Here is a 25,619-nt window from a genome sequence, read left to right as displayed (position 1 = left end):
CTGCCCAATGACCGTTCACGCGTTTATTCATTCAGGCACTCAACACACGTTTCCTGAGCACCTCAAGGTGCTGCAGTGTGCCATGCCCTGGGGACCCCAAAATAAATGGCCTAGTTCTCACTCCCAACCATCTCCTAGTATAGCAGGAGAAATAAGCTGTGCACACACATGACAATTATACAGTCAGCATGAGAATGAGACAGGAAGAGATAAAGTGCTGAAGGAATTAAGGGCAGAAAAAGGAAATGGGGATGAGATAGGACATTCCCTCCCCTGAATCTTGGGGGGAGATAATCACATAAATCAATAGGCTGGATCGTGTAGCCAAGAGCTGTTTACCAATAAGCTAAACCGAAAGGGAGACCTAATCTTTATTGATGTCCTACTATGTGCCAGGTGCTTCATAACGTCACCTCAGACTTCCTGGTAAACACTGTTATCCCCCCTGCACAGGGAGGAAACAGCGCAGCTTTGAAGGTTGGACGGTTGCCCAGCAAGCTCCAGACTCAAGGTCTGTCTCTTTGCAGCCTCTTCTGCTTCCAGACATCACACACAAACTGCTTCCATCCATTTTCCAGAAGAGAAAAGGCTGAAGTAGAAGGTTTGGCCTCCATTCCAGTGAAGGGTCATGAGTGGAGTGCTGGCCGGTTGCACCTAAGCTTAATCAGGGGACTTGGTTCTTGCACCCTATGGCTTCCCCAGGTTATTTTGTGTCACTTGTTAGAACCGGTGTGGGAAGGTTAATTTTGTGTGTCATCTTGATAAGGCTAAGGGGTGCTCAGGTAGTGGGTAAAATTTTATTTCTGAGTCTGTGTCTGTGAGGGTGTTTCTGGAAGAGATTAGCATTTGTTTTGTTTTGTTTTTGTTTGCTGTATGCGGGCCTCTCACTGCTGTGGCCTCTCCCCCATTGCGGAGCACAGGCTCCGGACGTGCAGGCTCAGCGGCCATGGCTCACGGGCCCAGCTGCTCCGCGGCATGTGGGATCCTCCCGGACCGGGGCACGAACCCGCATCCCCTGAATCCGCAGGCGGACTCTCAACCACTGCGCCACCAGGGAAGCCCCAGAGATTAGCATTTGAATCATCAACTGAGTAAAGAAGACAGTCTTCACTGATGGGGGTAGGAATCTTCCAATCCATCGAGAGCCTGGATAGAATAAAAAAGAGGAAGGAGAATTCTCTCTCTGCTTTCGCTGGGACAGCCATCTTCGCCTGCCCTTGGACACGTGGGCTCCTGGTTCTTGGGCCTTCAGCCTCTGCTAGGACTTGTAACTTGTTCTCAGGCCTTTGGACTCAGTTTGATGACATCCCTGTTTCTCCTGGGCCTCCAGCTTGCAGACGGCAGACCGTGGGACGTCTCAGCCTCGGTGATCATGTGCTCCAGTCCTCCCTGATGAATCTCTTTCTGTGAAATCTGTATGTATCCCATTGGTTCTGTTTCTCTAGAGAACCCTGACTGACACAGTGACAGGACTGTGAAATTAGAGCCCTCCAGCCTGCACCCCTGGGCCTCCTCCCAGGGCTGGGTCTGCCCCCATCTTCTCTCCCTTTCCTTCCTCAGCAGGACCCGGCCTCTGGTGGCCCCTCCTACGCCCCTCCCCATCGCCCCCCACTGTGAGAGGCACGATGACAAAATGACAAAAACATTCTCGAGGAAGCAAGCTGCCTGGCTCACGGAGGCCACCGTGAGCACCAGAGAAAGCAGGATTTGGAGTTATTCATCCCACTTCCATGGAGCGATTCCAGATCTGCCCTGTTCTGGCTTCCCCCTTCCTGTTTTTGAAACCAGACACTTGCGGTCACTGTGTCTTCCCTTCGGTGGGTACAGAACCTTTAAGGGCCGGCCGTCCTTGGTTTCCATGTCGTCAAGAATGGGCTGCTCCTCTTTTGCTTTCACCCAGCCCTCATCAACGTATGGAGGCCGCACTGGGGACGAGAAGGCAGAGTCTGCAGCCCGAGGGCCGGGGAAGGCTTCCTGGGGCATCCACATCCACGACCCGGGGCCGAGGGACCCACACACCCTGGAACTCTGCCCACGCACGACTTCTCCGTTGTCCAGTGGGGTTTCCTGGCCTCTCCTCTCCTTGTAGGTCACTGTAGGAGCAGTGAGATAACACTTATGTATATATATTTATATTATTTAAAGGCTACTATATTTATATATTATTTTAAAATAGTTCTATAAATAAATATTAATTTACATGTATATATTTATATAATATACATAAAATCACTTTGTAAGCTGAAAAGAGCTTTACACATGTGGGCTTTAAGAGTTCTTTAAAAAAAACTTTAGGGGTTTCCCTGGTGGCGCAGTGGTTGAGAGTCCGCCTGCCGATGCAGGGGACACGGGTTTGTGCCCCGGTCCGGGAGGATCCCACGTGCTGCGGAGCGGCTGGGCCCGTGAGCCATGGCCGCTGAGCCTGCACGTCCGGAGCCTGTGCTCTGCAGCGGGAGAGGCCACAGCAGTGAGAGGCCCATTTTGTGTTTACAAGGGCATTTATTTCAGTGTCGTATATAATAACCTCAGTGGGAAAATGCCCACCCATAGGGTATTGGTTACATATGTGTGGTAAATCTCTTCAATGGGCTATCATGAAGCTTTTTAAAAAATTTAACTTCATTTTTATTGAAATATAACTCACGTACAAAAAAGCGTATAAATCAGGAGTAGGAGGCTGGATGGGTTATCAGTAAATGAGCCAATACAAGCACCACGCAGATCAAGAGTCAGAACATCACCAACACAGCACTGTAATTCAACTATACTTCAATACAAAAATAAAATGAAAACAAAAATTAAAAAAAAAAAAAGAGAGAAGCAGAACATCGTCAGTGTTCCAGAGCCGTCCTGGGTGTGCCCCCGACCTGTAATCCTGCCCTCTGCCTCCCATAGAAACTGTGTCCTCTCCTGTAACAGCATAGATGCATCATTCCTGTTTTGAACTGTGTGAAGGGTTACATACTCTATGACTTCTTATGTCCAGTTAAGAATTCTTTAGGCTTTGTGAACGCTTGCTGAGCTGTGGTTGCATATTCACTATGTGTTCGGAGGAAGCGCCCCTCCCCTCATGGGGTGTGTGTGTGTGTGTGTGTGTGTGTGTGTGTGTGTGTGTGTGTAGGTACTGTTGCCATGACAATATCCCCGCCTGGGCATTACGCCCCACAGGCCCTCTGATCCGGCCCGCTGGCTGATCTTGGGCGATCACCGTGTTTACATCGTGCTCCTGCTCAGAAGCCCACCATGGATCCCGACTGTGGGGGCTGCTTTATTGACAGCCCCTTCTCCCTCAAACCAGGCAATGTCACCCCTCCTGAGAGGCAGGCGTTCGCTATATCAAGCAAGGCCCCACTTGCAAAGTTGCTGGAGGCCTCGCCCTGCTCTGTCAACGTACATCTTCCTATCCCTTCCACCCACGGGGAAGTCTCTGTCAAATCCTCTGGCCGTGATGGCCAGACACTCCTTTTACGAACCTCTGTTGGACTTAGACTTCACATCATCGTGTGGGTTGGCACGCAGCTGGCATCCAGTCGTGTCCGGCTGTTACTTTAGCTCAGTGGTACTCCACGCTGGCTGAGAATCAACTGGGGAGCTTTACAAAAGAAAGAAACTGAAAACATTTTTAAATACTAAAAAATAGTTTGGGCTTCAGGCCAAACCCAAGTCTCTGAATCTCTGAAGGTGGAGTCTGGATGTCACTACTTTCAAATGCTTTCCAGGAGGTATGGGGTGAACTGTATACTCTCCACTCTATCATATGCTGAAGCCCTAACCCCCAGTGCATTCTGAGGAATGTGACTGTATTTGAACACAGGGCTTTTAATGAGGTAATTAATTAAGGTGGGCACTAATCCAATATGACTGTGTCTGGTTAAGAAGAAGAGATGAAGACACAGAACCACAGAGGGAAGACCATGTAAAGACACAGGGAGAAGACGGCCGTCTACAAGCCAAGGAGAGAGGCCTCAGAAGAAACCAACCTCCTAACTCTTTGATCTTGGATTTCCAGCCTCAAGAACTGTGAGAATATAAGTTTCTGTTACTGAAGCCACTCAGCCTGTGGGATTTGCATGGCAGCCCAAGCTGACTAATACACCCAGTGATTCCTCTGCACGTCCAGGGTGCAGCTCTGAGGCAGAAGCCAGCCACGTGGATCCCGCCATCCTCACCTCCCACCTAGATGGTAACCTCCCTGAGGCCAGGGATGGGGCTGTACCTTTGATTCCCTTGGTATAAAGCTGGCTACTGACCCATCGGTAAGTAACGGCTCATGCCACAGGACATTGCCCCCATGCACTTGTGTTCATGGTCCTTTACTTCTTATGCCTCCATCATACTTGGAGATGCTTTGGACATTTTTTTTTTACAGTGTTTTTCTGCTTATCATCTTGGCCAGTTTTACACCATAAACAACTTCTATCATTTTCTGTTAAAGGCTTTTTTTTCTATCCCAAGGATCCTGACTTCTGTTGGCATGTTTAATATTTTCTCATATGTCGGGTAAACATCTGACTCTTCTGACCCTCTATGTGGCCTGCTTGGCCCACTGGCATTAGATAACGGCCACTTCCATCAATGACATGCCATTTCTGGGAGAATATTAATCTTTTTTTTCCTTCTTTTTTTGGGGCTGCATCGCGCGGCATGTGGGATCTTAGTTCTCCAACCAGAGATCAAATCCATGCCCGCTGCAGTGGGAGCACGGATGGAGTCTTAACCGCTGGACCGCCAGGGAAGTCCCAGGATTTTAATCTTTTTCAGAGATGCCACTGGCCTTGCCAGCTCCCGACTCTCTGGGGCCATTGTCCTGTCACTTTTCCCGTTGTACGTGCAGGAGAGAACCTTGCTGAAGGCCCACCCGCCTCCACATGCCTTATATGGCTTCAGACCATCACGCCCAGGACAGCTCCTCTTTCAAGAAAATGGACTGTTTAAGAAACAGTGGGGGCCTCCCTGGTGGCGCAGTGGTTGAGAGTCTGCCTGCCGATGCAGGGGATATGGGTTTGTGCCCCGGTCCGGGAGGATCCCATATGCCGCGGAGCGGCTGGGCCCGTGAGCCATGGCCGCTGAGCCTGCACATCCGGAGCCTGTGCTCCGCAACGGGAGAGGCCACAACAGTGAGAGGCCCGTGTACCGCAAAAAAAAAAAAAAAAAGAAACAGTGGGTTTGGGGTTTGGAAGTAAACTTAGAGGTCATTTTACTGACGGGAAACTGAAGCCCAGAGTGGAAGGCGATTTGCCCACCGTCATAGAGTGAGGTAGTGGCCACACCCGTGCTGGAGGCTGCCTGCCTGGTAGCGCAGAGCTTTGCTCTCTGAGTCACTCTGCTACCCTGTCAAGGGCAATTTCTCCTCCTGGGAAATCATGTCAGCAGAGAGCAAAAGCAGAGCTCTCCATTCTCCAGGATTCGTCTTGAAGTTTCCTCTCTATCCTTATGGCCCTCAAATTTTATACCACTTTCCCTTTTCTCCACTTGAATGCCAACCATGGCCCAGAGGGGTCATCACTCCGGGCCTCATTTTGCTGTCTGCTGCTGCGGCAGCCACTTCCAGCTCCCTGTACAGGTAGCGATGGCCTTGTACGCAGGTTTTGCCCTGGGATGTGGACAGAAGTTGTTGGAGGAAAGTTTCGGGTCAACTTTGTAAGTGACTAACTCAGTACGTGCCCGGCCTTTCCTCCTCCCTCCTGCCTGGGATGTGGGTAGGTAGCAAAGAGAAGAAGGGCACAGAGCTGGACAAAAGCAAGACAGGGCTCTGGTTCCCAGCTCTTCACTCTCCACTCCCAGCTTGGGGTCAAGTGGAGGAGTACTGGGTAAGGGGTTGGGGGGGAGATATCTAGATAAGGTGAGAGAGACACCCCAACAGCAGAGGGCTTCAGTCCAGCCAAGACGCAGAAATAAGCTCTAATGGAGACCTCCTTTTGGACTCCTCATCGCCCTCCCACTCAGGACAGGGCCTCATCCAGGTATATTTGGAGGATGGATTGGACCAGGCTCTGATGTTCAGCTTTCCTGAGCCACCTGTGTTCTATGGGGTATGAACAGAACGAGGCTGGAGCTCAGGGGCTGACTGTGAAGCTATAGGTGGTCTTGCTCAACACAGAGACTGAGGCGGTAGACCACTAGTGTCAAGCGGAATGGATCCCAGTCAAGCTGCAGGGCCCACAGCAGCCATCTTGTGACTGTGAGGAAATTTGAAGAGGGAAGTCAGCAGTAGGGCAATCAGGGCAGAAATATAGAAGGTGTCAGGAACATTGCTGACATCTTGGAGAATCTGTACCGGCTCAAGAGGGTCTATCTAGACTTCTTTTATGTGATCGAAAAATTAACTTCTACCTGGCTTAAGTCATTTGGTGGGAGGGCTTCTGTTACTTGCAGCCAAAGGCACTTTCTGACAGAGCAGTCATCTTAGGATCACTCCACTTGTTTAAAAGTTGTTTCCCAAGTTGAACTGAGATCAGCCTCTGTGTCCTAGGAAAGTCCTGGCCATTCCTAACTCCTGCTTCTGCCTTCTAGGGTCACCCCAGAGAAATCTAGTTTCTTTCTTGTCTCCAGCATCTTCTCAGTTCCTTCCCACTGGCTTTTTCATGTTATTGGTTCTCACTCCATCTCTTACACTTGCAATTGTTTGTTTGTTGGACCTCAGGCTCCCTTAGTTGCTTTCTCAGCTGCTCAGGGCCCTGGGCAGCCTGAGCGTGCGTGTCTTGTGTGTCACTTCTCAGACCCTCCCAGCCCTCCCAGCAGCTGTTAGATTTGCACTTTCCTTGGTTGTTTATTTGTTTCCTCCATGCCCTGACCCATGGCTGGTCAAGAAAGCTTTCTTCCCTTGGGCTACCCTGCCCCCATTTTATTATTATCATAGTCTTTGCTGACTGTACTCCTCACCCCACCCTTACCACTGCATGCCTCCCAAGCATCATTTATTCTGCAAACATTTGTCAAGCACTTACAATGTGCCAAGCACGGCCTAGGACAGCAGGGCCACAACCAGAACACTTCCTGCCTTCAGGGAGCTCAGCCATCCCACTTTGCCCGTTCCACTTTGCATTTTAAGCTCTGTAAATCTGAGCTATCTCATTAGCCTACTTCCCTTGTTGATAAGCTGTCTAGAGAATATTAGCAAGTGTGGGGTGGGGGAGAGGCAGGACAGGAAGATACTCTAATGCCGGTGGGTTTTTTTTAAAGACAGTTTCCAAGGATTTTCCTTCCTGTGTCAATATCAGATATCAGGGTTCTTCCAGTGCTAAGTCTCCTTTCCTGAGTTGCCATGAATATGTTGTCGTGTGTGTCTTTCCATTATCACCAGAAAGAAAGAGAACCTTCTTTGGCAAAACTTTACTCAGGACCTATAGGTTGAACAAGAGGGTTTATATTCACAAACACGATCTCTTTCTTCTTAAGTCACACCATCTGCATATACTGGTCAGCCCAGAGCTCAGTGTTTTTTCTCACTACTATTCTTCCTCTCCTTGGTTTCCTCATCTTCAAGGACTACATCTAAGGTTCCTTTTCGTTTTGTTGCTGCAAGCATTTAAGTTCTATTCTCTTAGCAAATTTCAATTATGCAATACAGTGTCATCAACTGCAGTCGCCATGTTATGCATTAAATCCTCAGACTTCTATCAAAGGTTTATAACTTGGGCTTTGTGATCTCTGGGGGGTATATTGTGCAATGGGAATGTGCTCATTTTTTAGAAGAGGGTCACTGTTCATAGTTTTACCATAATGTTGAAAGGGTAAGGTATTACCTAGAAATTTTTAAAAACTAATGCCTTTGATATTTTCTCAAGAGGTCATCCAGATTAAAGTGTAATCATTTATAACACAGCATCATGCACTATCTTTTCCTGCAAAACTCCTAGTGTAACCTCAGCAGCCCTCTTGTTTAGCACCTTCATTTTAGGATTAAAGTAACTGAAACTCCAAGAAGTCAAGTAGCTTGCCCACAGCCATCAGCTAGTTACTGGCAGAGCCAAGGTGGGCTCATGATCCTGGGGTGCCCTGGAAGCAGCAGGGAAACTCACGGGCCAAAGGGTGAGGACTCAGGTGCAGAGCTTCTGTCTTCTTCCCTGGATTTTAAATTCTGTGAGGCATGAGCCCATCTCACCACGCTAAGCCTCATTCTCTTGTCTAACCATATTTCTAGCACATCGTAGATCTCAATATTGGCTGCTAGATTGCTTTACATCTGTTAATTAAAAGTACTACTCTTGGGACTTCCCTGGTGGCACAGTGGTCAAGACTCCCAGCTCCCAAAGCAGGGGGCCCGGGTTCCATCCCTGGTCAGGGAACTAGATTCCACATGCATGTCGCAACTAAGAGTTCACATGCCACAACTAAGGAGCCCGCTGGCCGCAACTAAGGAGCACATGTGCCACAACCAAGACCCGGTCCAACCAAAAAAAAAAAAAAAAAGATCTGATGCAGCCAAAAAAACAAAAGTACTGGGCTTCCCTCGTGGCGCAGTGGTTGAGAGTCCACCTGCCGATGCAGGGGACACGGGTTCATGCCCCGGTCCGGGAAGATCCCACATGCCGTGGAGCGGCTGGGCCCGTGAGCCATGGCTGCTGAGCCTGCGCGTCCGGAGCCTGTGCTCCGCAACGGGAGAGGCCACAACAGTGAGAGGCCCGTGTACAGCAAAAAAAAAAGTACTACTCTTGTTAGACCCAAATTCCCTCACATTCCGTTTATTTTCTTCCTGAATCCACCACTCAGAACCTCAAGCACAGGGGGTTCTGCTGTGTGGAGCCGTTTGCCTTGCCCCTCACCACCTCAGCCCCAGCTTTGGGAAGTCTCCATCCATCAAGTCGCCTTTCTTAAAGGGCAGTTCACCCCACTTCCTCCTTTCTCACACGTACCCGCCTGGTCATCGTGACCCGACCATCAGGTTACAGCACAGTGACGCCCTGATGCTGACATCACTCGAAATCCATCAAACCCGACCTTGAATAAGTACTGGGTCTTCATCATGGATCTGCGTACAGCCTGTGCTTGACTCCTGTTGTATTTCACTGACTTTAATACACCCAGGTTTCCTGCACCCCTCCCCCCGCCATGTTTTAATATCTCTGAAATCAGGATGCAATCTTGCAATTAATAGCATGTCTTTGTCTGTCACCATTTTTTTCTTTCTTTCTTCTTGGCTCATAAAATAAGGGCAAATTCGAGTCACTGAAAGGTGGTGTTGGAAGTGGCTCTAGATCCCACCCAGCCTGGGGCACTGGATGACCCTGTGCAGGGCTGAGTTGCCCCTGCTCCGTGGCAGTTCTCCCTGGAGGCTATGTACCGCCAGCGTTTTTCTCCAGGGACATTGGCTGTTCACACCATCCTTGCTCCAGCCAGCTGTTCACTTGTAACATCAATCAGTCAACCTTCAAGTTTTCGGGCACAGCATCCTCCTTCCCACCCCTTCCTGCTGACTCCTTAGGTCGGCTTTGGTGTCTTTGCCACTGGAAGTTCTCCTCCTGCAAAGCCCAGCCTCTATCCAGCCCGCAGACTTCTCTCACCCTATTTATTCTCTTCCTGAATCCATCACTTTTGCTGCCTGCTCCGCCCACAGCCCCTGGCCTAGCCCACTTGCAGGCCTGCCAACAAAACTGTTTCCTCGCCTGCAGGCCCATCCTGCCCAGTTCCTCCGCCAGGGCTGTCACCTTTTCAAGCATTTCCTGAGAATTCTATTTTTTTCTCCTTTTGCCCCTTAATCTGTTTTTCTCCGCTTCCCTCCCCTACCCACACACAGCTGGGATGACTCCTATGCTTTCTTCCTCCTGAAATCCCCTGGCACCCTCCCCCATCCTTTGCTGCCCTAGACCGGTCCCACCATTGCTAGGATTTGTGCTGTGGGCCTGGCTTTGGCTGGGACCCATTTCGCACTAGTGATTTGCCTCCCAGTCTGTATGCTGACTGAGATCACCCACCACCACTTGACAGCCAGACCCTGATCTCCTGCCTGGTCCTGTCCATCCCCCATTAGAACCCAGGTGGCTTAGGAAATCTGGACATCAGAGCCTCCTCCAATCTGCTCTGCCCAACATACCCTGAGGCCCTGTCCCGAGTGGGAGTGGGGTGTGGGTCCCGGAAGGAGGTCTCCTTTAGAGCTTGGTCACAGCGCAGCTGGGCCGACGCTGTCTGCTGCTGGAGTGTTTCTCGCCTTCTCTAGATATTTCCCACCTCCAGTCTCCCCACCGTGACCCCAAGCTGGGAGGCAGACCCTATGTGCTGTCCCCCAGCTCTGCCCCTGCTTCTCTATGCCCTTCTCCCCAGCACTTCCTTGCACCTGGAAGGGCCAGGCTCCCCACTTCCTCCAGAACCTTCTCTTGCTGTCCACCCCCTCCCCCATAGAGAGTGTTAATGGGGGAAGGGTTGTCTTCTGTCTCCTATGAAGTGGGTTCCCGATCACGTGGCTCACCTCGTTCACAGGTGGTAAAGAAGAGCTGCATGCGCCCTCCCCGTGGGCCAGGCCTGGTGTCCTACCTATCTTGTCTTGTTAAAGAGGCCAAGTCGGGCTTCCCTGGTGGCACAGTGGTTGAGAGTCTGCTTTCCGATGCAGGGGACACGGGTTCATGCCCCGGTCTGGGAGGATCCCACGTGCCGTGGAGTGGCTGGGCCCGTGAGCCATGGCCACTGAGCCTGCGCGTCCGGAGCCTGTGCTCCACAACGGGAGAGGCCACGGCAATGAGAGGCCCGCGTACCGCAAAAAAAAAAAAAAAAAGAGGTCAAGTCCTCCCACTCCTGCTTAGGGAGAGAAACCTCATAATTTTGAAAGGAGGGATGCAACGAGGGAAAAACCCAATATATGTGACTTTGCATATCAGCTGAGCAGTAACCCTCTCTCCCACCTCTGAGGGTCTATGTTATACTCCCCCCTCCCCCATCAGGGCTTGCAGGAAAGGGATAGTTGACCTCATCCCCAGGGACAAGGTGAGAGGATCTGGGAGGGGCCTCAGAGCTCCACCCTCCCGCCCCCAGGGGCCTCCCTAACTGAATCTGGGAAAGACAGGGCACTCACTGGAGCTTTGCCTTGGGGGATCCGTGTCCCTTTCTGTTTCAGGTGACAGAAACTCCAGCTCAAATCCATTAAGCTAAGTTGAGAATTGTCGGCTCGTGTATCCTAAGAGTCCAGTTTTCCAGTCTGGGTGTTGGTTTCAGGCCTTAGTACGTCCAGGGGTGCGGCCAGGTCCTTCAGACTTGGTTTCCCATTCTTGGTGGTGACGTCTTTATCCAGCTCCATGAGGCAACCAGCTTATCCCGGCCTCGCTGCCAGGAGGGCCAGTGCCAGGAAGAGGCCCACCTGGTCCTGAGAACTTACCAGGGGATGGGAGGTGGAGGGGAGGGTGGGGTCCCAGCACTGGGCCCTTCAGTGCTACAACTGGGACAGTCCAGGTAAACTTAGCCTGCGGTGACGCCTGCTTCTTACTTCTCCTCTGTTTTTGCCAGACTCAGGCACCATCCCCCTCTTCCTTACTTACCTGTTCTTGGATCTAAGGTAGGAACCCCCTGAGTTTGCTTTTGCCAGCACCTCAGACTTCAGTGGGGAAGGGTTCTGGGCTCTGCCATTGCAGTGCCTGGGGTCAAAGCTGATCTTACTGTCTGTGCTGCTCCATCCTCGAGGGGCATTCATCAGCCCCCTTAATAGAGCCTGTCAGATGCACTATGTGCATCAATCGAAAGCCCTTCCAGAATACCCAAGCTTCCTTTTTCCACCACACTTTTGCACATATGTCTTCACCTCGAATGCCAGGAGCAGAACAAGGATGGGAAGGTCAGGCACTGTGTGGCCCTTCTCTGCCCTGACGCTATGGCAGCTCTGCCATATGACGCGGCACAAAGAAAGCCTCAGCACCTCCTCCACCCATCCTTCCAGCCCACCCTGAAGGTCAGAGTTAGCACCACGGCAGTATCCATCTGTCATGCCGGTCCTAACTCCCTCCTTCTCTGGCTAATCCCCGAGCTGTCCTTTAGGTCTCTGCTCAGGAGGCTACACGTCACCTCCTTCAGGAAGTCTTCCCTGACTTGCATTCCCCTGAACCTGCTTTCAGCCACACCCTGTGTATATATAATGTATCTCTAACTCTATCTCAGAACATGTTTGATGCTGCATTTTAATAATGTACCTACTTGCCACACTAGAATATGACATTTTTGAAGATGGGTGCTATGGCTCAGTCATTTTTGTATTTACAGGACCCAGCATAGAGCCTGGCACACAACAGAAGCTCAGAAATCTTTGTTGGATACGAGAATGCTTGAATGAAGGAGTGATTAAATGAATGACTAATTAAATGACTAATGACTAATAAGTAAATGAATGTCATTTTGAAGGTGAAAGAATCAAAAGTTCATTAAGGGCTTCCCTGGTGGCGCAGTGGTTGAGAGTCCGCCTGCCGATGCAGGGGACACGGGTTCGTGCCCCGGTCTGGGAGGATCCCACATGCCGTGGAGCGGCTGGGCCCGTGAGCCATGGCCGCTGAGCCTGCGTGTCTGGAGCCTGTGCTCTGCAATGGGAGAGGCCATGACAGTGAGAGGCCCGCGTACCGCAAAAAAAAAAAAAAAAAAAAGATCATTAAGCTTCTTTGAAAAAAGAAAATCGATTTTCTTCTCCCTTCCCTGTGGCTGCAGGAGGAGGTGGTAGATGAAGCAGAGCCTGTTTGTTTCTGCTGATGAGGCTGGAGGTCAGGTGGCGCCTCATCTTCCTGCGAGAAGCCGTGCGACGCATGGAGTCCTGTGCGCCCTCCCCTTGCACAGTCCACACAGCAGGCTACCCTGCCCTTCAGCTCTTCTGGGTCCTAAGTGTTTTCTAATTTGTCTGTGTGTGTGCATGTGTGTGTATATCTGTGTATATGCAAGTAAGCGAGTGTGTGCATGTGTGTCTGTGTGTATGTGTATGTGTCTGTGTGTACATGTGTATGTGTGTGTCTGTCTCTGCATAAGTGTGTGTATGTGTGCGCGTCAGCGAGCCACCTGAAGCGATGTGCGGAATCTTGTCTGTCACCTGAGTGCAGGTACGTTAGCAGCAGGGAGTGGTCCGTGGCTTCCCTCACGCCTCTGGGGCCATGTGCCTGGTCTCACACTGGGAAGGAGCCTTCGGGGTGCAGCCCGGCTGCTATCAGCCTGATCTTTTGTACTTAAGATCCCTTGGGTCACATTTGTCTTTTTATTTCACAAATCCACTTGGAGATTGAGAATTCCAGTTCATAAAGAAGTTATTTGCTAGAGGAACGTCAGAGGAAAGGGGCCGTCAGCACTTGAGGGTACTGAACGCATCGTTGCCACGAGACGCTTTGGCCAGGGTCCTGGGGGAGCCCAGACGGGCTTTGCCTTCACTGTTTTTACCCCTCCCTGCAGAGCTGCTGCCGGGAGGGCCCTGGGGAGGCCCTGTGTGCTCAGAAGTGGGCTGTGAGGAAGAGCAGTCCTCGGAGACAGCAGAGACACTGGGGGACACGGCGATGCTGGGAGACATAGTGAAGCTGGGGGGCATGGCGACACTGAAGGACGCAGTAACATTGAGGGATGCAGTGATGCTGGGGGGTGTGGTATTGTTGGGGACATGGTGATCATGGGAAATACGGTGACACTGGAAGACATGGTGACATTAGGGGATATGGTGATGATGGGGGACATGGTGACAATAAAGGACATGGTGATATTGAGAGACACCATGACACTGGGAAGCAGAGTGATGCTAAGAACATGGTGACACTGGGGGACATGGTCACATTGGGGACATGGTGATGTTGGGGGCACCATTACGCTTGTGGAACTATAAGGACATAGTGACAACAAAGAACATGGTGACATTGGGGGACATGGTGACACTGGGAGTCACAGAGACATTGGAGGACACAGTGATGCTGGGAACATGGTGACACGGGGGGACACGGTGACATTGGGGACATCGTGATGCTGGGGGATATGGTGGTGACTCCAGGGGACACTGCGACCTTCCTTCCCCTCTCAGTCCCTCAGTTAGGGCCAAGAAGGATGCCCATGGTCAAAAGAGAAACTGCAAATCAAGTGGGAAGAAAGGGAGCCCTCGGGGAAGGCACGCCGGAGGAAGCGTGGGCAGCTGCGGGGATGTGCGCCAGTGCTGGGGCGGCTTTAGAGGGATTAGCTGGGAGGCAGGAGGCTGAGGAAGCTAATTATAAAGTTTGTGCAGAGATGAGAGAAGATTATAAGCCCTCTTGTGCACCAAGATTTAAAAAATGAGAGCAGAGTTCTTTCCCCGAAGACGAATGGGGATAAATGGTGAGTAAAGGTAAAAAAGGAGATGTGGGTGCTGGCTGGGCTGCAGCCGGGGAGACCGCGGTCACCTGCAGTGTGCGCAGCAACGAGGGTCGTGCTAAGTCTGAACCCCGGGTAATCAGGGGAGACCGCTCATCTGATCCTGACTGCGTGCGTGGCGGCTGCTTGGCAGTCCTGGGCTCTGCTGGGCGGCTCTGTGAAGCACGGGTGTCCTCAGTCAGCAGCACATCTTGGGCCCCTGCTCTGTGTCAAGCAGGGGGCTGGGTGCTCCGGGGGGTACAGGTTCTGTGCCCCATGCCTTGGGGTAGTTGACCAGGAAGGGTATAGGGTGTGGGAAACACTGAGGAGCCGTGCTGGAAATGGGGTTTGCCCCGGACTGGGGGGCTGGAGAAGCCTCCATGAAGGAGGACAGCCGAGGCAGGGTGCAGAGAACGCGGGCTGCCCTGCAGGCAGAGCCTCCTAGTCAGGCAGCCTGGTCAGAGTGGAGGATTCCTGCAGGAAAAGGCAGGAGCTGGGACTCTGGGCGGAGAGGGCCTTGAATCATGCAGCAAAGGCCTGGGCTTTTTCTGAGGACACCGCAAACCACCCGAGGGGCTTGGCGCACTGGAAATGTCCCGAGAGAAGAGGGTTTCGGATCAACTTGGCTGGCCGGTGCACAGAGCAGAATGCCATGTGGTGACCTGGGCAGGAAGAGCCGGCAGCTGGCTTTTGCAAGAGTCCCAGAGGAGGCAATGGGGCTCCACCATGGCGGGAATAGAAGTGAACAGTTGGACGAATGGCCTTGACCTCCACCATGGTGGGAATAGAAGCGAACAGTTGGACGAATGGCCTTGACCCCGCACAGCTGGCCTGCAGCCCTATCTCCCACGTTGGTGGCATCAGGCTGTGGTCCTCACCCGCAGGGCTCATCTTCCAAAGACTTTGGAGGGATGCAGGGGGAGCATCCTTGTTCTATTAAAGCAAACCTCCCTGTATGATGGAGAAAAAAGCTCGGCATCAAGTGGTGGCATCCTCTTTGAGTTACGAGTCTCCTTGTCTGCACTCCACCCTCAGGGTTTGGGACGAGGGACTGTGCTCCGGCCCTCCCACCTGGCTGCTGGAGGATGTGCGTGCAGAGAGCCTGGACTCCCCCATGTTCACACATGACATTTTGCTCTGAGAGAGAGGGCAGGGCGCCTGGGTCTCCTGACCACTTCTTCGGTATTCTTATGTCCCCTTATTCACCCACCTCCTTAGGAGGTAAACTCGACACTATTCAAAGGAGTTCAAGGTGGTAGAAGAGGGTAAAAGAAACAGGAAGAGAAAGGAGAGGAATAAAGGTGTATTGATGCTTGCTCTGTACACGTAAATTCACTGGATCCTTATAACCACTACGCAGATCAATATGGCTGCATGTTACCAAAGCACAGACCATGTCATCAACCGCCTGGATCCCACAGCCAATAAGTGGGGGGTGAGGGATGGGATCTGAATTCAGATCTTCCCATGCCGAACCTTTGGCCTTCCTTCTACTCATCAAAATGGATTAACCTGCCTCCACAAGTCTGAGTAGAGCAGATCTGGGGTGGGCGGGGAGCGCCTCTGTAACGAGGGGGAGGAAATGCACAGACCCGCTCTCTGACATTCCTCTTCCTTTGATCCATTTCAGCTGCCTGGTCGTCCACACCATGAATAGCACCCCGAGGGATGCCCAGGCCCCCGGACACCGCGAGTGCCTCCTGCCTTCTGTGGCCCGGACCCCCTCTGTCACCCAGGTCATGCCAGCCAAGAAGATAACTTTCCTCAAGCGAGGGGATCCTCAGTTTGCTGGGGTGCGCCTGGCCGTTCACCGACGCGCCTTCAGGAGCTTCGGGGCCCTGATGGATGAGCTTTCTCAGCGCGTGCCGCTCTCCTTTGGGGTGCGCTCCGTCACCACGCCCCGGGGCCTGCACGGCCTCAGCACCCTGGAGCAGCTGCAAGATGGTGGCTGCTACCTCTGCTCCGATAAGAAGCCCCCCAAGACCCCCAGTGGGCCGGGACAGCCACGGGGGAGAAGCCCTTCTCAGCAGTCACGGGATTTTGAAGGCTGCTGCGAGGCACCTGGAACAGCTTCTTCCTGCAAAAGTCTCAGAGCCCCCAGGAGGATAATGCTGGTTAAAAACGGAGACCCTCGATACCAGCAGACAGTGGTGCTCAGTCACAGAAACACCAGGAACCTGACGGCCTTTCTCAGCAAAGCCTCAGATCTGCTGCACTTTCCCGTGAAGCAGGTGTACACAACCGGCGGGAAAAAGGTAGGCTGTTGGCTATGACGTTTCCTTAAAAGGTTCTCTGGACCTCAGCTCAAAACACTCAGGTGGAACTGGGAAGTTATTCCTTTAAAAGAGGCACTGATTACCCTGCTACTAATTCAAGGTGAAGAGAGTGGAGACATCCAGTCAGTTAATCAAGTGAGCAATTGATCTTCATATTTTTAGCCACCATTTAGCAAGCGCTTAGTGCCTGTTCCTTGCACACTTTGTTTTCTTATCCAACCCTCTTAACCTATTTTGGTGAGAGTTCAGTGTAGGAAACAGAAAAGACTCAAAGTGCTTTAAGCAGAAAACAATTTCACACAGGGCATTGGGGGGACTTTCAAATCTTTGGAAAGCTGCGGGAGTGAACTCCAAGTTGGGCGTGCAGGATTGGCTCCCCGCATCCTGCAGAAAGCTGCTAACTCCGCTCCAGGCCACTGTGATTGGGCTCAGGAGGACTCCTTTGCAGGGGAACCAAAGCTTATGAAGCTGGGTCAGCAACCTGCCCCAGGTGCATCTTAATGCCCAGGGACACCAGCCACTGCTGCCTGAGCGCCATCGCCTCTCGGTGCCCACAGACTTGCCCTGTAGCCACACAATAGCCAGAAGCAAGAAGAGACAGGGTCTACCTCGCTTGCCTTCCCAGGCTTGACCTACCTGATGGAACCCGACTGGCATCCGGCCTAATTGCCCTTCTGGGTTTTGCTGAACACGAATGTAACCCAAGATGGGCAGGCTGGAGGATGGAGGTTGATTGATCTAATCCACAGAAACTCTCACAGTCTAGTCCTACAGCTACTGACCCCTGTACACACCATGCTACCAACACTTAAATATATAATGGCAGCTATAGCAACGTGTCCCCACCTAACAATGGACCCCTCCCTCCCACCACCGAGACATATGCTCCTGCTCCCCAGAGTTGCATCCGTGCTGTACCATTCTCTTCCAGCTCAGTCACGATCCCACCTTTATACCCTCTACCTTAAGAGCCCTTTCTTTCATTTCCTTGTTAATAAGCATACCCTTCTAATTGGAGAAAACAAAAAAGAACAGATTCTGTACTTTAAGGATGGAACGAAATCCCCCAACATTGCTAATTATAATGTAATGCTATAAATTGTGCAAATCATCAGATAGGCAGGATCCTTGGGGCCGGGTGAGATTTTTCCAAAAGCAGGGACCTGCAGGCTTCCCTGGTGGCGCAGTGGGTGAGAGTCCACCTGCCGATGCAGGGGACGCGGGTTCGTGCCCCGGTCCGGGAGGATCCCACATGCCGCGGAGCGGCTGGGCCCGTGAGTCATGGCCGCTGAGCCTGCGTGTCCGGAGCCTGTGCTCCACAACGGGAGAGGCCACAGCAGTGAGAGGCCCGCGTACCGCAAAAAAAAAAAAAAAAAAAAAAAAAAAAAGCAGGGACCTGCTTCCTGGAATGCAATCCAGCACTGATGTTGCCTGCACGACCCAGCCCGGGATGTCACGATGGTGGGGGATAGGGGTAGGTGGGGGGAGGATGACCCACGCGTCTGGGCAGGAGCCTAGAGAACCATTGGAGGAGGGAGAGAAATGCCATCTGTGCCTTGTCTTTCTCTGTTCCACTAGGGGCAGGAGCAGAGGGCCTGGGCTCAGACTAGACTGAGACCCAAGAGAGGACTCTGCCTGGGAAAAGTGCGAGAGAGTGAATCAGGTCTCCATATGAGAGCCCTGGACCTTCTGTTATGGTTGCTCTAAAAAATACACATTCCGGAGGGAGGAAGTGTGGGCGGGGAAGCAAGTCAAAGTCTTCTTGAAGTCTTTTCCACCAGAGTATCCAGAATAACCTCTAAACCACAGGCCTCGTACCAGGTGGAGGGAGGGCTGTAGGTAGAGAAGATCATGGTGGGAGGACCTCAGCCCCCCGCCAGTCATGGAGGTGTAATGAAGAGTGAATGGGATCCTTCCCTTGGATCAGAAGTCTGGGGTGAGATGTGCAAATATCAGGAAAGGGACCAGCGACGGTGGATTCTCCCTCTACCCATGTCTCGCTGGATAGAAGCGAGTCCTGCAGACCACGCCTCCTGACTCAACACTCTGCTTCCCCAGGTGGACTCTCTGAAGGGTCTGCTACACAGCCCCTCGGTGCTGGTATGTGCCGGTCACGAGCCCTTCAGACCTCTGGCAGTGGAAGATGTCAGAAGAAATGGAAGTGAACCTTTATCTGGGCAGACTTCAAGGAGGAAAAGTGGTGAGTTTGTTCCACAGGATCCCCAGCCTTATTTGCACTGGATGGTGGTTTGGTAGGGCTTGGCAGATAGCCTTTCTAGATGATTAAAAAACCTGCCTTTGGCGCCGGGCCTTGGGCAGCCCATTTGTTTGGGGGTCTCTCTTGCCTCTTTTTCCTTCTCATCACCATCAGCCTTAACTAGGTTGAACATTTGGCTCGGATAAGAGAGATGGGAGTCTGGTATTTAAACAGGGATTAAGAGATCTTGAACTTTAAGCTTCTAGAGTCTAAAATAAACTTTGTTAAGAACCATAGTGGGCATGACACTATGGAGGCAGTGGACCATGGACATGTGGCCTTTGCATCTTTCAAGAGTCGTGACTCTCTTAGGCAACAGTGAGGACCCAACAGACCAAAACGAATGATAACCACTGATCATCTATCCATCCATCAATCTACACAGCCAACCATCCATCCATCCAGGTGCCAGAGGTAGCCTTCATTATTAAAAAACAACAACCACAACAAAAACCCAAAAAGCAAAATTATTGGAATGACAATGGGCAAATTTTGGCGAGTAAACAACATAATATCCTCTGTGAAAAGCTATGAAGAGAAAGACAGCAATGGTTTCAGTGGTTGCATCATGCTGGGTGTTGGATGTACAAAGGCCCATCAGCCACAGCCCCTCCTCTGGAGGAGCCCCCAGTCTCATTTGGTGCTTATGGAGGAACAGGACTGGGCAAAACCTTCTCCTGCCCAGATGGACTCAGGAGGTCTGCTCTTGTGCCGGTCATAGGCTCAGCCTCTGCCAGCCCCTCCCTCTTGCCAAGCATTAGCTCAGGAGAGGAAATGAGAAAGTACCAAGGGCTGCATTATCTCTCGGGATCACGTCTTTCTATCCCCGGTGACCCCCTCTTCTTCTCTTTTTCATGGCTGAGGGGCAGGCTTCGCTACCAGGACCTGCTATCATGTGTCCAGGCCCTTCCTTGCAACCATTTATCGACCCCAAAGTTGATGAGTGTTAAGATGATAAATCATCACTAATAATTGCAAAGCATTTTACAGTTACAATCAGGTGTGTCTGCAGCAGCTTATTGATTTTTGCTTCCTGTGCCGTGGGTGGGTGTGAGCAGAGCTAGGATGTAGCTCTGGGCACTGATGCTCTGTAGTCAACTCTACTGTCTATCGAGAACCTACTTTGTGCCAGCAACTTTGCAGGAAGCTTTACATGCACTATCTTGCATCCTCAAAACAAACCTACCCGTTAGATACCATTACTCTTATTTTACAGCTCAGGAAAGAGGCTCTGCCAAAGACCACACAGCTAGGAAGTGGCAGGGTCGAGACTGAATTCGGAATTCAGGTTCTTCTCGCTGGGCTCTGCTGGTTCACACCCTGGCAGCTCCGTGAATATTCATTCTAGAATGGTTTCTGTCCTTACTGTTGGTTTTGGAGCTGGCAGGGGTATACAGACCGTGGAAGGCTCATGACTGGCCTTGACTCTTCTAACCTGAAGCTCTCGCCGGCAGCTCACTATCTTTCCTTCTTTTCTCTTGCTTGTCATCGTGCACCAGGGAGCTGGGGGCCCAAAGCCAAGCAGAGTGTGATCCATGCGCGGTCCAGGCCAGGCAGCAGGCCACGGCAGTTCTCCTTGCTGTCAGAGAGGTCTGGGCTCGGTGACCCCTCGGCGCCTCTGCATCGTGCCTGCATGTGCCCTGCTCCTGACGGGAACCCTCAGGACACACCTGCCCAGCTCAGCCCGTCGGTAGCCGGTGAAGACATTGAGAAGAATGTGCACGTGAACGAGGACGGCAGCTTGTCCGTGGAGATGAAAGTCCGCTTCCACCTACTGGGGGAGGACCTGCTCCTGTGGTCCAGGAGGGTCGGGAGGGCCAGCAGTCTCACAGCGGCCAGTGGGGAGGGCCCCATCCTGGGGGAGGCAGATCCCCTCGGCTGTGTGTGGAGGGGCCCCCCTAGGGACCCCTCGGAGACTGGGGCACAGGGACTGGGGCCCTGCGAGGCAGGAGGTGTGGGAGCCTTTGACCGAGGCCGGTGGCAGCCAGGATCTAGATACGAGATCTGGATGAACCCCCTTTATGCGCCCCAGGGAGAGCAGACAGCCTCTCAGAGGAGGTCTGGGCTGACCCAGAAGTCCCCCTCCAGGACCCCCAGGAGTCAAGGGGTCGCCAGCAGGAAAAGGAGGAACAAGGACAGTGCCAGCCCTTCCTCCAGTGACAGAGCCCCTGAAGGTTCTGAGACCAACTCTTCTTGCTGCTCCAGATCCCTGGAGGATGCTGTGGGCAGATGTGGCCCACGTCTGGCCTCGGGGGCTTGTGAGGGCACAGGCGAGGGAGCAATGCCGGGCCGCAGGGAGCACCTTGGCTGCCTGAAACCCGGGACCCGAGGCCCGGCAGATGCTCTTCCTGACTCCTCGGCAAGTGGCGGGTCTCACGAGGAGTCCAGTGAAAGGCGTGAGCTGCTCCAGGGCCGCCCCAGCAAGAAGAGCAGGGCTGTGACTTCCTGGGGGGCCACCCAGGGGGGAGGGCCCGGCTCCCCCGCTGTGAGCCCCTCGTCTGTAAGGAAAGAGGGCCCATGGGCAGAGGAGAGTGGACAGGGTGCCGGACACCCCCGGGCAGCCTCTGGGGAGGATGCAGGAGGCCACTCTCCACCTTCTGCCTGTGCCTCAGCCCCAGGCAGGAGCAGAAAGCAGGAGAGCAGAGCCGGCGCCCTGTCCTCACCCAGCATTTCTGTCCTCAGCCGAGGGTCCCAGAGGGGCCACCCCAGGCAGCACCACAACCCAAAGGACACCCACTGCCCACTTGGCTTGCCTGTGTCCAGGCTAGTGCCGGGGCCTCCCAGCAGAGGCAGGGCCCGCCCAGACAGCCCAGCGCCTGGCCCTTCTGAAAGCCCACACAGCCGCAGGAGCCTGGCCTCCCGGGACCCGGGGCCCTCCTTCTCCGCCTCTCTTCATTCCTGGGACACGCGAGGGCTCAGCAGCATTCCCATCACCCCTATGAGCAATTCTGACTGTGTTTCCAATTTCCACCCCCCAAATTCCCCCTCTGCTGAGACCGAAGGGGACCCTGAGTTCAGGGCGTGTTCACCAGCTCCCACACCTTCAAACACATCTGGCTCTTTCAACTCGCAAGCTGATGGCCTGGTTGAAAAGGCAGGGGGTGACAGTCCCAAGCCTTCCTGGCCCTTGGTCCTGCCAGTCGGGTGGCCTGAGGGAGGGAGGCCGGGAGTGCACGGGGCCAGCTGCTGCTCACAGCTGGGCACATCCCCCGCCCTAGGGTCCCCCGGTGGGAAGACGCAGTCGCTGCCAGCCTCCCAGTCTTGGGGCGGCCAGGGGCCCTTCTCTGAGGCCTGCTTGGTGTGCAGCAGGTGCCGTCCCATGCCTCGCAAGCCACAGCCCTCGGGCAAGGAGCATCCTTTGTGTACCCTCAGCCACAGCGAAGGCAGCCACAGTGCTGATGGGGAATCGGGTGGGGCCAAGGTGGGGGAGGAAAAGCTGGACGTGAGGCGCCCTCGGCCCCCTGGCTCTCCAGGAGGGGCCGTGGGGAAAGCAGTCAGAGCTGTGAGAAGGGGAGGTTCCCACCGCGGTCCCAAGCTCGGGAGAACGTTCCAGGAGAAGGTCTCGGGTGGAGGAGACCTGGAGGAGCAAAAGGAAGGTGGCTGCATGATGCTGGGCACCCTGCCCCGAGCCTCCCCAGAAGCCGTGGTCCGTGCGTGGCTGAGCCACATCCCGGAGGAGCCCGTGAAATATGAGATGGTGGACGAGGGCGAAGACATGGCTGGGCACAGCCCGGAAGGTCCCAAGGAGGACCCTGTTGACCAATATCCCCCAGATGGTCTGGAAGGGTCAGTGCAGGCCAGACAACTGCCCCTGGAAGGGGCAGCCAGTGAGAAAGCAGAACCAGATGCAGCCCTCCCAGTGACTGGCAGTGCTGGTCCCAAGTCAGGAGAGGGCCTGCCTTGCAGTGGGGTTTCAGAAGCCCCTACGGAGGCCGGCGAATGCAAAGGAGCAGCTGTGGACCGTGCGATGGGCCAGCGCGTGCTTCCCAGCACGGTCTCTTCCTCCATACACATCATGAAGGCGCTGACGGGATCCAGGCCAGGCCGGCCCAGCAGTGTGCCTGAAGTGTCCAGCTCAGCGGGCAGGAGGCTCGGCCGCTCGGCCCAGGCCCTCATCACCTGTCTCGCCAGGCTCGGCTTCTTTGATGATGACCTTGGGTCTCCTGCTGGCAAAGTGAGGTTCACAGACTCTCCTCGGTACCAGGAGCTCCTGAGCACCTTCCAGGCCCTGTGGCCGGGGAGTGGCCTTGGGCACAGAGATCTGGACTCGGGCCTCCAGGAGCTAGGCTGGGGCCAGGCCCTGCCGGCCCTCGGGTCCCACGCTGCAGCTGAGGACTTCACGCCAACATCCTCCTCTGGCGTGGATGTTGGCAGTGGTTCTGGAGGCTCAGGGGAGGGCCATGGGCCCTGCACCGTGGACTGCGCCCTGGTCCCTGAGAGGATGGGGCAGCCCTCAAGCATCCCCTGCCAGAGGCCTGATTCCAGAATCTCAGGGAACCCAGAGGATCCGGGAGACCAACAGCCGTGTGGTTCCGAGGCCGGTGGTGCCTCCAACGAGGACAGGGCCGAAAGAAACAGCGGGGAGCAGATGTCGGGCAGTGACCTGGACCAAGGTGTTAAAAACACGATGCAAGAAGAGGGGGCACAGTTAGGGGAAATAAAAGAGGAAAAAGAAAGAGCAGAACTGCAAGAAGAGGGTGTTAGAGGGTTTCCCGAAGAGGAAGGAATCACAGGACGAGAATCGTCAGGGGCGGGCTCTCAGGATGGGGCGGGTGCCAGGGAAGACAAGAGCCTGCAGGAAGAGCAGGGAGACCCCACCTCGGCCACGCTGAGCCCTCTAGGGAAGAGAGAGAGCCCGACAGAGCGCCCTAGGAGCCTCGGAGAGAGCGACCCAGACGCCAGCGGGAGTCAAGGTGGCCCCAACGCGGAGCCTTCTTTGGAGGAGTTGTCCACAGCAGCTGAGACAGGCTGTGGGCAAACCCAGGCCAAGCTCACCCAGGGGGCAGGGGAGAGGGGCACTCCCACAGCCCACAGAGGGCCTCTGGACCCTGACCCCCTCTGGGCGTCCAAGTTGCTGAAGAAGATGGAGAAGGCCTTCATGGCCCACCTCGCCACTGCCACGGCCGAGCTCCAAGCACGCTGGGGCCTGGAGAGCAGCGACCTGCTGGACCAGATGGTGGCCGAGCTGCAGCAGGACGTGGGCCAGCGGCTCCAGGACCACATCGAGAAGGAGCTCCACGAGATGCAGAGCTGGGCGGGGGGCACGGCGCCGGGGCCACCCAGGGAAGCCCTCTGCCGGGGGACGCCCCTGCAGACCAAGCAGTACACGCAGCACCTCCAGGGCCTGAGTGACCTCTCAGCTTTCTCCGAGCACACGCGGGGCCGGGGGCCCCCCTCCTTCTCCCTGGAGGACGTGCCAACCTTCAGAGGAGCCCTGGGGACTCGGCCCGGGGAGCAGGCTGAGGAGGAGGGGTTCTGTCCCTGCGAGGCCTGCGTGAGGAAGAAAGTGGTCCCTGCATCCCCCAGGGTCGCAGTGCGGGCAGCCAGCACGCCCGTCAGAGAGGCCTTTGACCTGCAGCAAATTCTGCAGAAGAAGAAAGGAAGATGTGCGGACGGGGAGACAGCAGAGGCGGCCCCTGCGCAGAGGGGGATGGAGCCCCTCGAGAGGGACCCCTCGGGGGCGGACCCTGTCCGGGCAGCTGACGGAGGCCCTGAGCTGGGATCAGGCCAGGGCCCCGGGGTGGAGGAGGGGGACGAGACCCTCAGCAGAGATGAAGCCCCCCCGGGGGCAGAGGAGGGGGCAACTGCTGAGAAGAGAGAAAGGGACACAGACCCCTTTGTAGGCAGCTACCCGGATGGGGTGGTGCAGGGGGAGCAGGGTGTGGGCAGGGAGGAAGGAGACCCGGAGGTGGGCTCTGGGGCTGAGGACACTGGGGCAGGTGGAGCCCCGGGAGGAGGCGACCCAAGTCCAGGAGGACAGAACTCTGGTGCTGAAAGTGCAGAGGCCCAGGGAGCTGAAGAGGAGCAACAGCCGGAGTCAGGAGGAGGAAGTCAAGGTACGAGGGAAGCGCACCCTCAGCTTGGCCTCGGACACTGCCAGTCACGTGAGGCTTCTAGAAACAGCAGCCCAGACCAGGAGGGCAGGCCCACGCCGTCCCTGGCCCCAGGTGCAGACTCCCCCTGCCAAAGGTCAGGCCTGAAGTCAGCCCTCTCGTCCTCCAGCACAGCATCTCTGGGAAACTGCTCTCAGCTCTCTCAGGAAAGCTCCGAAGATGAGCCTTCAGACAGACGCACGAGGAGCATTGAAGACGAGGCCAAGGGCGTCCCTGATCCAGAGACAAAAGTCACAGGCACGTGTCCAGAAAGCTCCCCTTCTGAGCAAGAGGGGGCCCCCTCAGGCGCGAGGACGCCAGAGCGAGGAACAGATGAAGGTCTGACTCCAGAGCAGGGGGAGGAGGGAGGCTCTGACTTAGAAGCTGAGAAGGTAGTGAGAAGTCTCGCTTCCACAGAAGTGATGCTTACAAACCTCCCCATGGACAGGACAGACGGCTTTGGCCAAGACGACTTAGATTTCTAAGGATCCAGCTGCAAGACAGTCCTGAGTCTGGAGCTCAGCCTACTGGAGATGCATAAGAGACATGGGCAAAGATCAAGGACTTGCCAAGGACATGGCCACCCCACAGTGCCCCAGTTCTAAACTCTGGGGTTTCCAAGGCCCCATCGGCCTGTCCACCCACCGCATGAAAGAGGGCCATCCCCGATCTTCCCCATTATACGAGGTCAGCTGCCCCAGCATTTGCCTGCTGGGCCCAGGAGGATGGAACTGCCTG

The 25,619-nt window shown here is 54.3% G+C and overlaps 1 protein-coding gene across 1 annotated transcript; it reads left to right on the top strand.

Moving 5' to 3' along the window:
• Positions 1 to 15,905: 15,905 nt before the first annotated feature.
• Positions 15,906 to 25,366, top strand: RP1L1 (RP1 like 1; the record flags this gene model as incomplete). Its single annotated transcript, XM_082626750.1, has 3 exons — positions 15,906 to 16,511; positions 18,591 to 18,732; positions 20,289 to 25,366. 3 exons carry the CDS (start codon positions 15,906 to 15,908, stop codon positions 25,364 to 25,366), a joined length of 5,826 nt encoding a protein of 1,941 aa, XP_082482876.1.
• Between the last annotated feature and the right edge of the window lie 253 nt (positions 25,367 to 25,619).

Source organism: Mesoplodon mirus (assembly GCF_964341445.2).
Source record: "Mesoplodon mirus genome assembly, chromosome: 1".
Taxonomy (NCBI): Eukaryota; Metazoa; Chordata; class Mammalia; order Artiodactyla; family Ziphiidae; genus Mesoplodon; species Mesoplodon mirus.
This window is presented reverse-complemented; position numbering and strand designations above follow the sequence as displayed.